General features: G+C 40.8%; 1 protein-coding gene across 2 annotated transcripts in view; it reads left to right on the top strand.

Annotated features, from left to right (window-relative positions):
* Positions 1 to 772: 772 nt before the first annotated feature.
* Positions 773 to 14,092, top strand: part of CFTR (CF transmembrane conductance regulator) — a gene marked incomplete at both ends in the record, with an annotated part of 79,366 nt that continues 66,046 nt past the window's right edge. For both annotated transcript variants that reach the window (XM_079534987.1, XM_079534988.1), the window contains 3 exons: positions 773 to 825; positions 11,945 to 12,055; positions 12,926 to 13,037. In XM_079534987.1, coding sequence (XP_079391113.1) covers positions 773 to 825; positions 11,945 to 12,055; positions 12,926 to 13,037 — 276 coding nt within the window. The remainder of the gene's footprint in view (positions 826 to 11,944; positions 12,056 to 12,925; positions 13,038 to 14,092) is intronic.

The raw sequence follows: 14,092 nt of genomic DNA on the forward strand, positions 1-14,092 counted from the left end.
ATGACACTAAAGCATTAAATAAAATTATCTGGTGTGCGGCATTAAAGCATAAGTTCTCGTTCCTGCCTCTGGCTGTCTTTGTCTTCTTATAAGCATGCTTTCTACCGTGCTGTCCTTGGCTGCTGCCAAGGGATCCTGTTTGTACAGCATGCATCCAAAACTATGAAAACAGCCTTACTGTTAAGCCCGGCTCTTCAGACTGGACTCTGTAAGGATGTGCTCCAGCTCTCATTCCTTTCGGTTCGGAAATTTGAAAGAGTGCAGCACGCGTGTGCATGTTTTAAAGTGGATCCGAAGGCTTCTGTGCGCAGTGCCCGCTCTGTCCCGCCGTCGATGGCACGGGCGCAGGTGTGCAGCCGCCTCCCCTCGGCGCCCCGTCCCCGCCGCGCCGCAGGCAGGGCAGGAGGCCCCGGTTGGATGGGCGGTGTCTCCCCGAGGGGCTTCTGCGGCACAGCGGCAGGGCCGGGCAGGAAGAGCGCTGCCCAGGGGAGCCGGGGCGGGGAGCGCGGGCAGCGGGTGCCGGGCGCGGCGGAGGAGGAGGCGGAGGAGGCAGAGCGCGGGCCGGCGCCGCAACCCTCCCGCTTTTGAACCTGGGCAAAGCAGAGGCGGGGAGAGGGGCAGGGGAAGGAGGCAGGCAATGACATCAGAGCGGCCCGAGCGGATAAGGTGGGAGAGCCGCGGGAGTGGAGCAGCCGAGCCGGGCGTGAGCGATTAGCGGCCGCCGCCGTCCGCGCCGCGCAACGCAACGCAGCGCAGCGCAGTGCCGGGCACCATGCAGAGGTCTCCCTTGGAGAAGGCGAACATCTTCTCCAAACTTTTCTTCAGGTGGGAGCCCCGGCGCGGCGGGACACGTGCGGCGCGGGGCTGCCCCGGGCTCGGCTCCCTTCCCCTGCTCCCCGTTCCCCGCCCTCCCTTCCCCTGCGCTCCCTGCCCTCCCCTCCCGTCCGGCGGCCGGGACGCCGCTCGGCTCTGAACGGCTCCGCGGGGTGCGCGGTGGGAGCCGCAGCCGAACGACGGGATCCTATCTCTTCTCTTGCATGTTGTTGTCGCGGGGTTTTAGCACCGAGCGGTCTCGATCTGTCAGGTGTCATAAGCCCTCACCTGCCCCGGACAAATTAATTTATGGCATAATTTGAGCAACCTTTGGTAAATTACTCAACGAGGCGATCTGTTATTTCATCCTAAACGGTGAGAACACGGGAAGGGCAGGGGGCGGCGGGGAGCGCTCCCGGAGCGAGCGTTCCCCCGTGGCTCCTCGGGCTTCAGCGCTTGCTCGGCGTGCGACCGCAAGACGCGATCTTACTGGAGGGTGTTCCCTGTGAGCCTTGAGAGCCTTCTCTTACTAGTTCTGTCCCTGGCGCCTTTTCTTTCGCACAACAACACATAAAAAGAGAAGGAGCCAATGCCAACACCGGTGCACAGCGCTCTCTAAGTCGGTATAGAAGCCTGAACGCGCTCTACCTGACATTGTTCGAGGTAACGCTGCCAGCTGGAATAAGCAAACAGTCCGGCTGGCAGCAGCCCACTTGCCGTCAGTTTTGCCCTTTTCCTAAGGAGCTGCTTTCCTCTTTTGTTCCTTGGGGGTCTTTCACACAGCACTGACGGGTGGGAGGAAATGTTAAAAGTGTGAGCATGGGACTGAAATGGGAACACGTGGTATAAAACCATAACATTGGCCGAGTAACCGAGGGCTGTTAGCTCACTTTCTAAAGCTTTTGGGATAGCTTTCCCCTTCAGCAGGTTGCCCTGGGCTTTTCTTCTTCTTCTTCTTCTTCTTCTTTTCGTTTAAAAAAAGTTTCTTAAAGGAAGTTCCCTTAGAGAATTGCTGTTTTGCCAGCCTCCCCCTGTTTGAGCTCTGTTGTTCATCTTTAACCAGGTGCGATTGCAGGGTAGAACCCCGAACATATGTGGTTTCTGAGGCTTTATAACCCTCCAGGCAAAGGTGAGGACCCCAGGGAAGTCTGATACAGATGCTGCAGTGAGTGCAGCTGTACCTGCCTTCAGATGCTTTTAGATCTAGAAAATGTGGATGATGGGAATAACCCCATATAAGTTAATCCATAGAATAAGCGTCAGTTAGTTCTTCCCTCAAGTATTAAGATACAAATCTGTGGGAAAGAAGGCTACATAATGACTTCAGTGCTTATGGAGCCACTTGTATTTCATTTTATTTCTTTGTAAAAGTTTTTGTCAGGGTTCTCCGCTAGAACCTGGGAAGGCATCTAGGAAAGATTCCAATGTGATAAAGTAAATGTATTTCTGATTCTGACCTTAGTTAATGTTTCCATGGTTGAAACCAGATGCAGCTCGTGCTCAGGAAGTGCAAAATTAACCATTCTGGGATCCGATCTGATGTCTTTTAAAATCTGAGTCTTCAAGTCGATTAAATGCCGTTTGAATCTTACGTCTCACGGAGGAGATGTGGTACTGCACCAACTATCTTACTGTAAATGAAGTGATAATAACTAATATATGAAGTAAAAGGGATAATTGTCATCAACATTGACTACACCAGATAAACTTATTTACAAAACTTTGCAATAACTGTATGTCACAGAAATCTGTGGAAGTACATATTCAGTTCACTGGGTGAGAACAGCTAAAAGTGTAACTGTGTAAAGACTCATACATTCTGAATGATGTGTGTCTATTAATTACAAAGTGTTCTGCTTACTTGCATTTTGACAAGTACACTGCAAATGCCTTTGTTTCTTATGAACATTACTTGAAAGATTTGAAAAAATCACAAAAGCAAAAACCAAAAGGTAAGAAAAAGTATTGCAGCCAAACTGGCAGAAAGAATGTCTTTCTTTTAAAAATAATTAAAGAAATCATTGTATCTTTTAAAGTCACGCATTATTTATAGCTATGGCACACATTAGTTTGTTTCAAAATGCTTCAGTCCTCAAGGACTCCAGCAGTTCTTGTCTCATCAGGGGTAGATCCATATCAACACTAAACACTATTAAAAGGTAAACTATCACAGAGCAAAAATGCAACAAGGTGTAATAATTTCATACTGCTTGGAAGTATATTTTCTGTAATGAGCTTTACAAAGTCAGAACATTTGCTACATATCAATATCAACTGTTTCCAGTCCACTCAACTGGAAACATCCACAATGCAGTGATTAATGTGTTAGATTGGAACAAGGCTTTCTAGGATGTCAGAATATTTTATCAGCATTTTAACTGAATGTACACACATCAATGGTTTATTAAATTGATGCTATTCAGTAAAGAACTTCAAGGCATGCCTACACTTTAGTACGTGCTTTAGTTCCATGAAAGAGTGAGACAGAACCCAAAGGGCATTGGATCTGGAAGAAGTAGTCAATTATTTCTTTGGTGAGTATGGAGAAAGATGGCTTTTTCCAATAACGGAACAACATTTTTTTTCAAATACAACATAGATGATGAATGCTTTAGTGAAGTAACTTCTCTGGTCAGTTCTCATGGAGTTACTTGAGAAGTACCGAGCTGGTTATAATGCAGTTGAGTTGAAGGTTACAAAAGTGTGTAAGTATTATTCTGAAGCTCTTGTGGATAAATATAATGTTTTTAAATATTTATTTAATATTCATGAGGTTTTATCAACTTCTTGATACTGACATCTATAAACATGTTGACAAGGTTTTATTGCTCCAACGCATATCCTGTATCTGCAGTAGAGGGATAGGGCTGAAGGTGGTGATGTTAGAATGGAGGGACTTGCTCTTTAGAGGATAACTGGAACATTTCAGTGTTGTTTGTAGTTGGTTTATTTTTTTTTTCTTCTTGTTATGCCAACAAGTGAGAAGCTATTATGCGTGTACAAGGAGTAATAACTTAGGGAAATGTTGCCACTTTGTTGGACTTTCAAGAGTCTGTGGGCTGAAAGGGCAACAAAAGAGAATTGCATAGGGTGACAATGATAGAAAGTATTTAGGCACAACAATCAACTTCATCCTAAAATTTGAACGGTTTCTGCTTTAGAAAGTGAGTTTTGATGGTTCAGAAATGAAGTGTGAACGCAAGTGGTTTGAGATCTTCCATCAGTATGACACAGAACACTGGATATTGTCTGCTCAAGGTTTCAGGGTTTCCTTTTGATTACTTTTCCATATTACATGTTTGGAGTTTATTTATGTCTTTTATTGGAAACCACTGGGAAGACATTTATGTGTGCACTGGCAACTTCTTGTCTTCTTGTCTTGTCTAAAGCAAACAGACTTTTCTACAGAAGCATGCAGATGGTGATATGCCTCTGTGCATATTCCTTGTTACTCCAAGCTTCCTTCATGTGTTTGTAACAAAGCTGTGTGTGTTATAGGATTTTGCAGGGTCAAGGCCATACCCTTGGTAGCAAACAAGGCAGAGTACTTTGCTGCCACTTGTTTTTTTTTTTTTGTAGATAAACGGAGGTCAGGAAGAATCATTATGGTTTAATGAATGCGGGTATAATTAATTTATAGGTGGGTATAGGCATCACAGAGTTATCACTGGATTTTCAGAACTTTGGGGCAGTGTTGTTTTTTTTTTTTTTTCCCAAGTTCAAAAGTTCAAAGAGGCAGTCATTACGCTCTGGTGCAACTCTCTAGGCATACACTTTAGCTTTTCTACATGCCATATATGACAACTGTCTTGTCTGGACTGAATAGTTCAGTGCCTGTTTCACTGTTAAATCCAGATAAGCCATTCAAATGAAGCCATCTTCATGCTCTCTTCTCATGAGCTCAGCCCAGCAACCCTACTCTAGATGCTTTTTCTTCCCAAACCATAGAAGGATCGACCTGCGACCTGTTCATATGGTTAGCTGTCCAGTGATTCCTAGAACCAAGAACAGTGGTATGATGAGAATATATGCTGAATTCCTTCTTCCACTGTATGTATGCTAAGAGGGATAGAAGATGGAATTGCATGCTGTGTATCCTTCCCTCTTTTGTTTTCTGGGAGGTAGGACTAGTTACCAGTGTATGGACAGTGTCTGTCCAAACTCTTCAAGTTGCTTTAGTTTTCTCCCTGGCTCAGTTAAAGCATTGTGACTCTTGTGGGTAAGAAATTTATTTGCATGTAAGTCCTGATTCCTCTTCTAAGGGCACTCCGTATGAAGCTGAAGTCTGTTGGAAGCCTTCAGGGTGGGTAACAGCATCCAGGACTGAAGTTTTGAGAGTTCTTGACTCATGAGCTATAGTCATGATTATTCTTTGTTTTCAGCTTGATTCATTGTTAATACTTTATTTTACTTTATTCTATTTTATTTATTATTTTCTTCAATGGCATGCTTTCAAGTGTAACATTTGGTGGTGCCTTTACCAAAATAGTTTCTGGTTAAAGAAGGCATTCTCATGAGAATTAGTTTGAATTCTTTCGTATAGAGAAAGAACTAAGGCTAGGCCACGTGTGTGCAACCTGTTAGTTTCATGTTTTTGTTGTCTTCTTCTTTTATACATTAATAAGTAATATAAAAAATTATTAAAGAATTGTTGTTAGTATGTATTAACTATGTCATATATTTTATATGTGAACCAAGACAATTTGTCTTCACTCCATGTGGTCCAGGCCACGCTGGTTGTTTGGACACCTATAGGCTAGACCTACTGCAGTAAGTATTCTTTCCAGTGAGACTGGTATATAAATAGTGGCTTAAAAATGGAATCTGCTCTATCCTTGAGGCAGGTATTTTAGCATTGTGTTTAGAAAAAAAAGAAGGTACTTAAGTTTTTGATTTCTGAATAGAGATGAATTTATGTACTTATTTTCCTGGAAAATTGTGGGGTTTTTTTATGCATGTTTGTCCTCAAAACTTACCCTGAAACTGTCTTGAATTCCCAAATTCATGGCAGTGGATTTTGCTCTGGAGGGCAAGTATCTTACATCCAGCAAATATTTGGAACATGTCCTATAAATGCATAAATTTAGCATCTTGGCCATTTCTTTTCTGAGAGCCTGTGTGAATCGTCAGCTAGGGGCAGATGAATTGAATTGCTCAGTATGATGTTTCAGTTTCTGTGACAGCTTGCTTAGACATGTGTGCAAGGCAGATTTCTTAGTCTGCATTCCTAAGGCCCTTTGTGGATTTAGTCCTGAGGACCTGACTTTTGGTAATCCCAGGTAATTCCAAATCCTATCTGCTAAAGAATATCAGGCATAGATGTAGCTGCTACACATGTGTAGGTCACTCCAAAAGTAATGCCTCCTATTTATTTCCATGGAAATTACAAGTTATACAAAGAGGATAATAACACCATTACACCATTTGATACAGCAAACTCCCAGCTACAAAACACTATTTTTCAGCATAGTCACCATCATTAGTTATGCATTTTCACCAGCATTGATCAAGAAAGAGCCTTTATGCCACACTCATAGCAATCTGCACTAGTGGAGGGGACCCACTGTCTCTGTTGCCACTTCTGAAATGCACCACCCACTACCTCAGTGTGCTGACATCCACTATTTGGTCTCCAGAAATGTTCAGCAAATATCAGTGAATGTCAGTAGATGCAATTGTTTCCTCATGGGGGAATTCAGTGACACACCTCTGTCTCATACGCCCTTCCATGTCAGATGCCATTCTGTCAGACTGCTTCTCTGCTACCATCTGTCACACAGCAACAAAATGTAATGGGATGTTGTTGGGAAGGCTGTTTAGCTTTCTGCTCTACTGCTGTACCACCAACATCTGCCTCTGAGTTATAACATAATAACATAGGAGGCATTACTTTCAGAGCAGCCTTCTTTGTTATGATTCTGCAGTGCTGATCAATTGTCTGTAGCCGCAGATGTTCCTTACTTCAGACCTCTATGAAACAGTGAGCTTTCAGGACTTGTGAAGGTCAGCCCCAAAGGTTCACCATGCCTGCAAGTTTGGAGGCTCTTTAGGAAGTCTGAGTATAAAAGGTGAAAAGAATTAGAGAAAGAATGCTGACTCTCCTAGTATCTGAAGTATCACATTATGCCTTCTAAATTAAGTAAGAAAGGGCGAGCCTGTGTTGTATGAGCAAGAACTTCTGGGCTGTGTTTATGTTTCACTAAGTCTCATGCAAACAAAAGGATCCCCATGAGCATTTTCACATCCAGCCTGGGGCTAAACCAAAACTGTGTCAGGAAGCTTCCAAAATTAGGAGAAATTAAATAGACTTTTAAGATAATTTTGGGAATAGTTGTTTGTTTTTTTTTCTTTGAAACCAGAACCTTACTGCTGTTCAGATATGGGCAAGCATCCCTTCCTTTGGGGTTGCTCCTAGAAGGCAGTACTCGGGTGATCTCTGCAGAGCTGGCACCTTGAATCTGGGGGCAAGGTTGTGCCTTAGGAGAAAATCCCAGATGACAGATGGCAAAGGTACTTGGTTTCAGGTATTTTCTCATGCTGTGTTTTAATGTTGTTACTTACCTTTTTATAAACTTGTTCCAACTTTCAAAATAAAGAATGTGAGCCTATATTGTATTGGAGCCAATCTGATCTTTCATATTTACTTCTTTCAACTTAACACAGTTTAAGGTTAATCTCTGAAATCTGTGATGCTTTTATTTCTCTGGAGGTAATGAATACAAAACAAAACAAAAACCAATATAACATCAGTGTTGCTTTGCTCAGAGCCCAAGATTTTAGAAATTGGAAGATGTGAGGCATTTTCTCGTTAACTTTCAGGAGTCAGACTGATGACCAGCAGCATCAAATACCAGGATGCAGAGGAGATGACAAAAAGCAAGCAGCCCTGTGCATTAATTACTTATTGTTATAGTGGCAGTTTACCTTTTGATTCTTAGTATTTATATTAAGTAGATAATTTCCTCCCATTTCCTTGCTCAAACTGCCACAGATCTGTTCAGTTTGTGAAGATATTTACCTCTGGTAAGATCCCAGTTGCTGCCACTGGAACAAATGACACATTTGAGAAGAGTTGCAGCATGTTATGTGCAGCTGTGCATCAATTTGTTATGAAATATATCTGCAAATGCATGGCTAAGATAGTGGAGTACTATACTGAGTGAAGGTACTTGGTGTCACATCTGTGATCATCTTCAAGTTCAGCTCAGCAACAGTTTTGCTGATACAAACTGTCTTGTGCCCATTTTAAGTGTCTTTAAAAGAGCAGGAAAAAACTGTTTGTCTTCTGCTGTGGCACATATAACAGAGAAAGAATAAAGATGAAACATTCTCTTCTAGCCTGTCTTACTGTACATACATGTTGCATATCCATTTAGAACCCATCATTACTACTGTCGTATTCGATAGTTCTTTTACTAAAAATAGCTGTTATAGTTGTTCTGCAAGCTGAAATACTTTGGCCACCTTACTGAATGTAAGGAAATATATTGCATTTCTGCAAGAAGTCTGAGTATTAAAAAAAAAAAAGAAAAAAAAGTGGAAACGAGTACTATCTGTATGTAGCTTTTTTAGCTTCTTTATCTTCTTTTGAAGCTCTTCAACAATTAGATGTCAATATTATTCTCAGAACACTGCATTTGTTTCTTTTTTAAAAGAAAAAGTGCTGAAGGTGTTATATATACTCTGAAAGCTATTCCAGCAGGGTACCTATCGTTTGAAGCAAAATCAGCCAACCTCAGCCCCACTGCACTGAGAGCAACCAGGCCCTGGGGGTTAGGCTGTGGTGCCTGGCAGCTGTGAGGCTGTGCCACCCATTAGTGAGGGCCATGCAGAGCTAGAACCACTTTGCTTGGCTTAATTGCAGGAAGCTGTCAGAAGAGGTTTGGTGGTGCAAATGCATTTCAGGCATGGCAGAACTGCCACCTCCAGTATCACATAAGCTACAATTTGCAGTTTGTTCTATTGCTGCAGCAATGGGCATCTACTGGGAGAGGACTGGAGTGTGAGGCTCTCATGGCATCTGGTCTAGTTTGGATTTTGAGGAGTGCCTGAGGTCTGTGTGGTACCTTGATCTTTTCCTACTGTCAGTGGGAACTAGTGGCTCTAAAAACACACTGTAAAACTTGGGCTCCAAAGCATCCATATCATGGATTGATTTTTTTTCCCCCTGAAACTGTTAAAAGAAGGGATAAGATAGAGGCACTGTCCTTGCTTCATCTTCACCAAGGTTTGGGCCCTTTCCCTTAGGAGCTACAGGCATTATTTCCAGTTGTGTAATACCTCAGGAGGGAAAGAAGTGCAGCCATGTCTGCCTCTGTGCAGCTCAGTAGATATATCACTGTGTTGTGCATGTGGTTCCTCCCCAGGCATCTGCTCTGCTGGGCAGGCCTCAGCAGCATGGACTGGCCATCCTGGAGCAGCAGTACTTCAGGGTTAGAGAGGGTCTGCTGTCCCCGGGGAGCTCCTGTGCCTGGGAGGAAGATCTGGATGGTTGGCTTAGCAACACAGAGGCTCTTTCTGTCTTTGGTGACACGCAAAGCAGCCTAAAGGGAGAGTCAAATCCTATTGACTAGTCAACAGTGTGTATTAATTCTCTCTGGGAAGCCAAAGACATCTGTCCTTCCTGTACGGTTTGTTTGAGTGAAGTGAGACTGCTAGAGAAATAAATAGCTGTAAAAAGAGATCTATTATATACTTCTAAGGTGTATGGTAAAGAGATGGTCGTTAGTAATATAACTAAAGAGAGATGTATGGTAAAGAGATGGTCGTTAGAAATATAACTAAAGAGAAGTTCAAACATTGTGTGTATGATATTTATGTATCAAATGCGTAAGGTATTTTTTTTGCTACCAGGCACTTGATATGGAGGAACTTGTTTTTCTTTCTTTCTTCTTTCCTACTGTACACCCTTGAAACTTGTCCCCTGCTGGGTTTTGTGTGTGTGTACCCATAATAACATTCCTAGTAAGTGGCAAAACTCTGACAGCACTACAGGTTTCTCTGTGAAAGAGTTCATTAAATGCCAGCCAGTAATCCGATGGCATTTGCTAACATAATGCTGTAAAGCCAATCTGTCTCCCTTCCTTCTTGCTTTCTTGCTTTCTTCCTTTCAAAAGAAATTTTGCATTCTCGGTAGACATGAAAAGAAAAAGCTTGGAATTAATGCTGGCAAATAATTTCTATTAAGCCTAAAAATAGAAGAGGCATATTGACAAACTCTGATTCGGCTGTTTTAGCTAATACAATGAAACATGGATACCTACAGATGACATTGCTGGTTAAAATAAATGTGCAACCATTTTACATTTCAAAACTTTGCTAGAAATCCAGAGCATAATGGTAAACTGGATGCTATTTGAATCTCCAAAAAATGTGTTTGTAGAAGATATTTGTGTATGTTCTTTTTCATTAAATATATACAGTCTGATATGGTTCTTGACACAACCAGACAAATACCACACAACAGCTAGATCCTTCCAGTACCACCACTCAGACCTGGAGCACATGGCTTGGCTCACAGGTCGGTTCAAGTGGGACGTCCCAGTAGGACCAGGTCAGGTGGGAGGTGAACACTGATGTGCAAACCTTGCCAAAGACTGTGGTAGAAACCTGACTGCAGAGCGGAATATCCCTGGAGGGAGACAGTACCACTCCTTTAGCTGCTTAGAGGAATTTGTTTGCTGTAGATACAGCTGCTCTGATGAGTAGACTTACGAGGACAAGGACTGCACTAGGTTTGATTCAGACTTGTTGACTTTGGAGAAGAGGGTGACTTCGGGGTGTATGATTTAGATTGCACTGATAAGCAGAGCCAGTAAAACATCAAGAAGAACAAGAGACGTCCTTAGGAGTACAATAGGCTTGCTAAATATGCCACCACCCTCAAATGATAGTACAGCCACTCTGCTTACTAATTGCAGTCACATTTTGTTACTTCAAGCAATGGAAAAATGCCAAAGGTAGATGATAATCAAAAGTATAAACAAAATAAATGTGTGGAGAAAAGCGGGGCCATGGAAAATGTTTTCCCAAAATCTGCAAGGTTGGGAAATGTAAAGCATTTCTTTTTTGTCAAGACAAGTTGGGAATCACTTATTGCAGTCTCAAAGTATTATTGAGGAGGTCAGCAAGGATATTCCTTAACTACTGTGTTGAGAATTAAAAAGATTGCTTTGGAAGTATTGCATTAGCTGCAGTACTGGTTTAGAGTGTCATAATTCATCTGTTTTGTGATTACTGAAATATCTGCATATACAGAGTTTCTGATGAAGACAGTCAATGAGAGTGCTGTGCTTGAGGAGATTAGCCATTCCTGCACCTGATGTGCACAAAGTCCATAGCAACTGGTCCTTTCTGCTGTCTTGTACTTGATTTATCACATGCAGTAGCCACCAAAGACTTTCATACAACAGTGTTATTTTGAATTCAGAAGTGCTTTTTCTGATCCATCTTCTTATGTCCCTGCAAATATTGGCCCCTATTTCCAGCAGCAGTGAAGCTTATGGATCCTTTACCAATGACTACAAAGTAGATTCTCACAGCTTGCTTTGCTACAGCATACTGTGAATTGCGTGGTACTTCTCAGATAAAGTGATGTCAAAGACAGAATTGAGCCCAAATGATTTATGTGAAACCACACTATGATTACAGAAAGGAAGGATAATTTTCCAGTTTCTTAAGACATACTCCCTTTGCAGTGAATGTAATATAGCTTTTCACTTGGGAAATACCTTTGCATTATACTGGATTGCGAGGATTATAAACTTGTGTCTCATAATCTTAATAACTTTGTTAAATGAACATTAGTATGGACATGGTAGATATTTGCAAATACAGAACAAAGGTCTGAGTGCCCTGCTTGTTGTCTGACTAAATGGGAAGACTGGGGCATAATCATACCCCCAAACTAATTAAATGCAACAATTATGCAATTATTCTTTTAATGTTGGGTTTGTCACTGTAGTTTAATAAATACAATGTAAAGTTGCATTGTAATATATCATATTGTGTGTACATACATGTGTACAAATATGTATAATTTGGGTGCGTTGGACAAAATAATCACACAGAATAGTGCAGTTCTACCATTAATCCCAGAAACTAGTCATCATTATTTTATTTTTTTCTTTAGATGGACAAAACCAATTTTAAAAAAGGGCTACAGACAACGACTGGAACTGTCAGATATTTATCAAATTCCTTCTGCAGACTCTGCTGACAATCTTTCTGAGAAACTAGAAAGGTATGAAAAGTTTCTGGGATACCTTTGTTTCAAGGATCACATTTTGGTATTCTTTTTCAGTGGGGTGTAATTCCGAAATTGTGCTGCATCTAGAACTACTCCATATAAACACAAGGGCTTCAATCCAGTCTCTCTCCCGAAATGTGTGGTGCAGGTTTTTGCTGGTATTTGGGGCAGCTCCCATCTGCATGATTACAACAATGCTGCTAAACTGAAGTGCAGGGTGACGTACATATTCAAAACTGGTGGAAAGTATTGATAGCATAGGTATACTTAATTTGTTTTCATACTTATAAATGGAATATTCTGGTTATTAAATATTCTCTTGAAAAATGAAGGAAAGTGTTAGCTGATTAAGTTCTCAGGAGTGCTTAAATCTGTGGGCTGAGTTTTGATTAAACATATGCTTTTAATATATAGCACTTCTTCTGATTGATGATCAATTATTAAATAAAAAATTAATGCTCTGCAGTAGAAAACTCACATTTTTTACGCTTTGCTGGTATTTTCTTTTTGCAGATTGGAAGAGCTCCAAAGCATTTATTTGCCTATTATTTGTGTGTTGGTCTTAAGTACACCAGGTTTCTTTAAAACATACAGTGTGACCTTTTCATGAATTAATTCCCTGCAGAGTGATGTATGGCTGTGTATTTAGAACTGCCAAATATGTGGCTGAACTACATTTGAACTTTTATTGATCTATCAAGTCAATGAAGATCGGGTCTTTGGGGTCTTTGAAAAGCTTTGTTTCTTTAGTCACCTAGGCTAAATCTCCTTGGATATTCTTGAGCAAATTGAAGTATGTCAGAGCCATAGACCCGTGTATTTGCTCACACTACTTAATGGCCTTGTTTTTCGGTTCCTTTTCAGAGAGTGGGACAGAGAGCTGGCAACTTCAAAGAAAAAACCCAAACTTATTAATGCTCTTCGACGATGCTTCTTCTGGAAATTTATGTTCTATGGAATATTATTATATTTAGGGGTAAGATTTATTCTTATTTCTTGTGAACTTTTAGTGTTCTGTAAAAGGATGTAGGTCATAAAGATTGCTAAATTAATACAGAATCTTGTGAATAACTACAAGTTTTTCTTTGTGGATTGCTTAGAAAGATAATAAATCTGGAGAGATAAGCAGGGACCTTCTTAAGTAATTTATTTTCTGACCATGCGTTGATATCTTTAAAGCATACCTATTGCTAAGTGTAAGCATATGTTTTCTCAAGTAAAGATAGGGAACTGATGAATTAAAGTAATTATTTTCTCATGTAAAAATTTTTAAGACATTTCCCAATGAATTTTCAGGAGAAAATTTCATGTACACTCACAAAAAAGGACAGTGAAATATAACACGATTTTGGTCAGTATTACCAAAGGGATTAATAAAGTTGTCATTATTAGTGGCAACAATTCTGCATAAATAAACATGTAAAATATGCGTGGAGTTTGGTGCTCCAAAGTATATGAAGAGGAGCTTGATGTTAAAATCTAAACTGTTTGTGTTTATCAGTTTTGCCATGTTGTGATTATCCTGACTTATGAAATTCCATCTGTTTGAAAACTCTGCCACTGGAGTTATGATCTGTGAAAATAAATTATTGGTAGTGGTGTCTTCCTGGATATGCTGCATATCCAGTCTGTAAATTTGAAAACTACTGTTAACCAATATGTGCATTAAATATGTGTGTAATTTTCAATTTTCTGTGATTTAATAGTGATATATCTGCTTCTGTGTTCAAAATACTGTCATATCAGAAACTGTAGATGTAATAGCCTGGATAGTTCCAACTGTGCTCATGTAGTACTCATGATGTACTCATGTAGTCAGTATTCTCAATTTTAGACAGACCTCTAGGCCAGAGTTTTATTTTGGATAGGTTGATACAGAAAGGAATTAATTCTATCTCATTAGTGTTGAGTGTGATATAATTTAGCTGTATTTTCTAGGAGAAATGTGAACTGGACAAAAGAAGAGGGGAAGGGTAATTTGTGGGAAGTAATGTATAAATTTATCTGAAGTTCATACTGCTTCCTATGAAA

Source organism: Tetrao urogallus (genome assembly GCF_951394365.1).
Source record: "Tetrao urogallus genome assembly, chromosome: 1".
NCBI classification, from domain to species: domain Eukaryota; kingdom Metazoa; phylum Chordata; class Aves; order Galliformes; family Phasianidae; genus Tetrao; species Tetrao urogallus.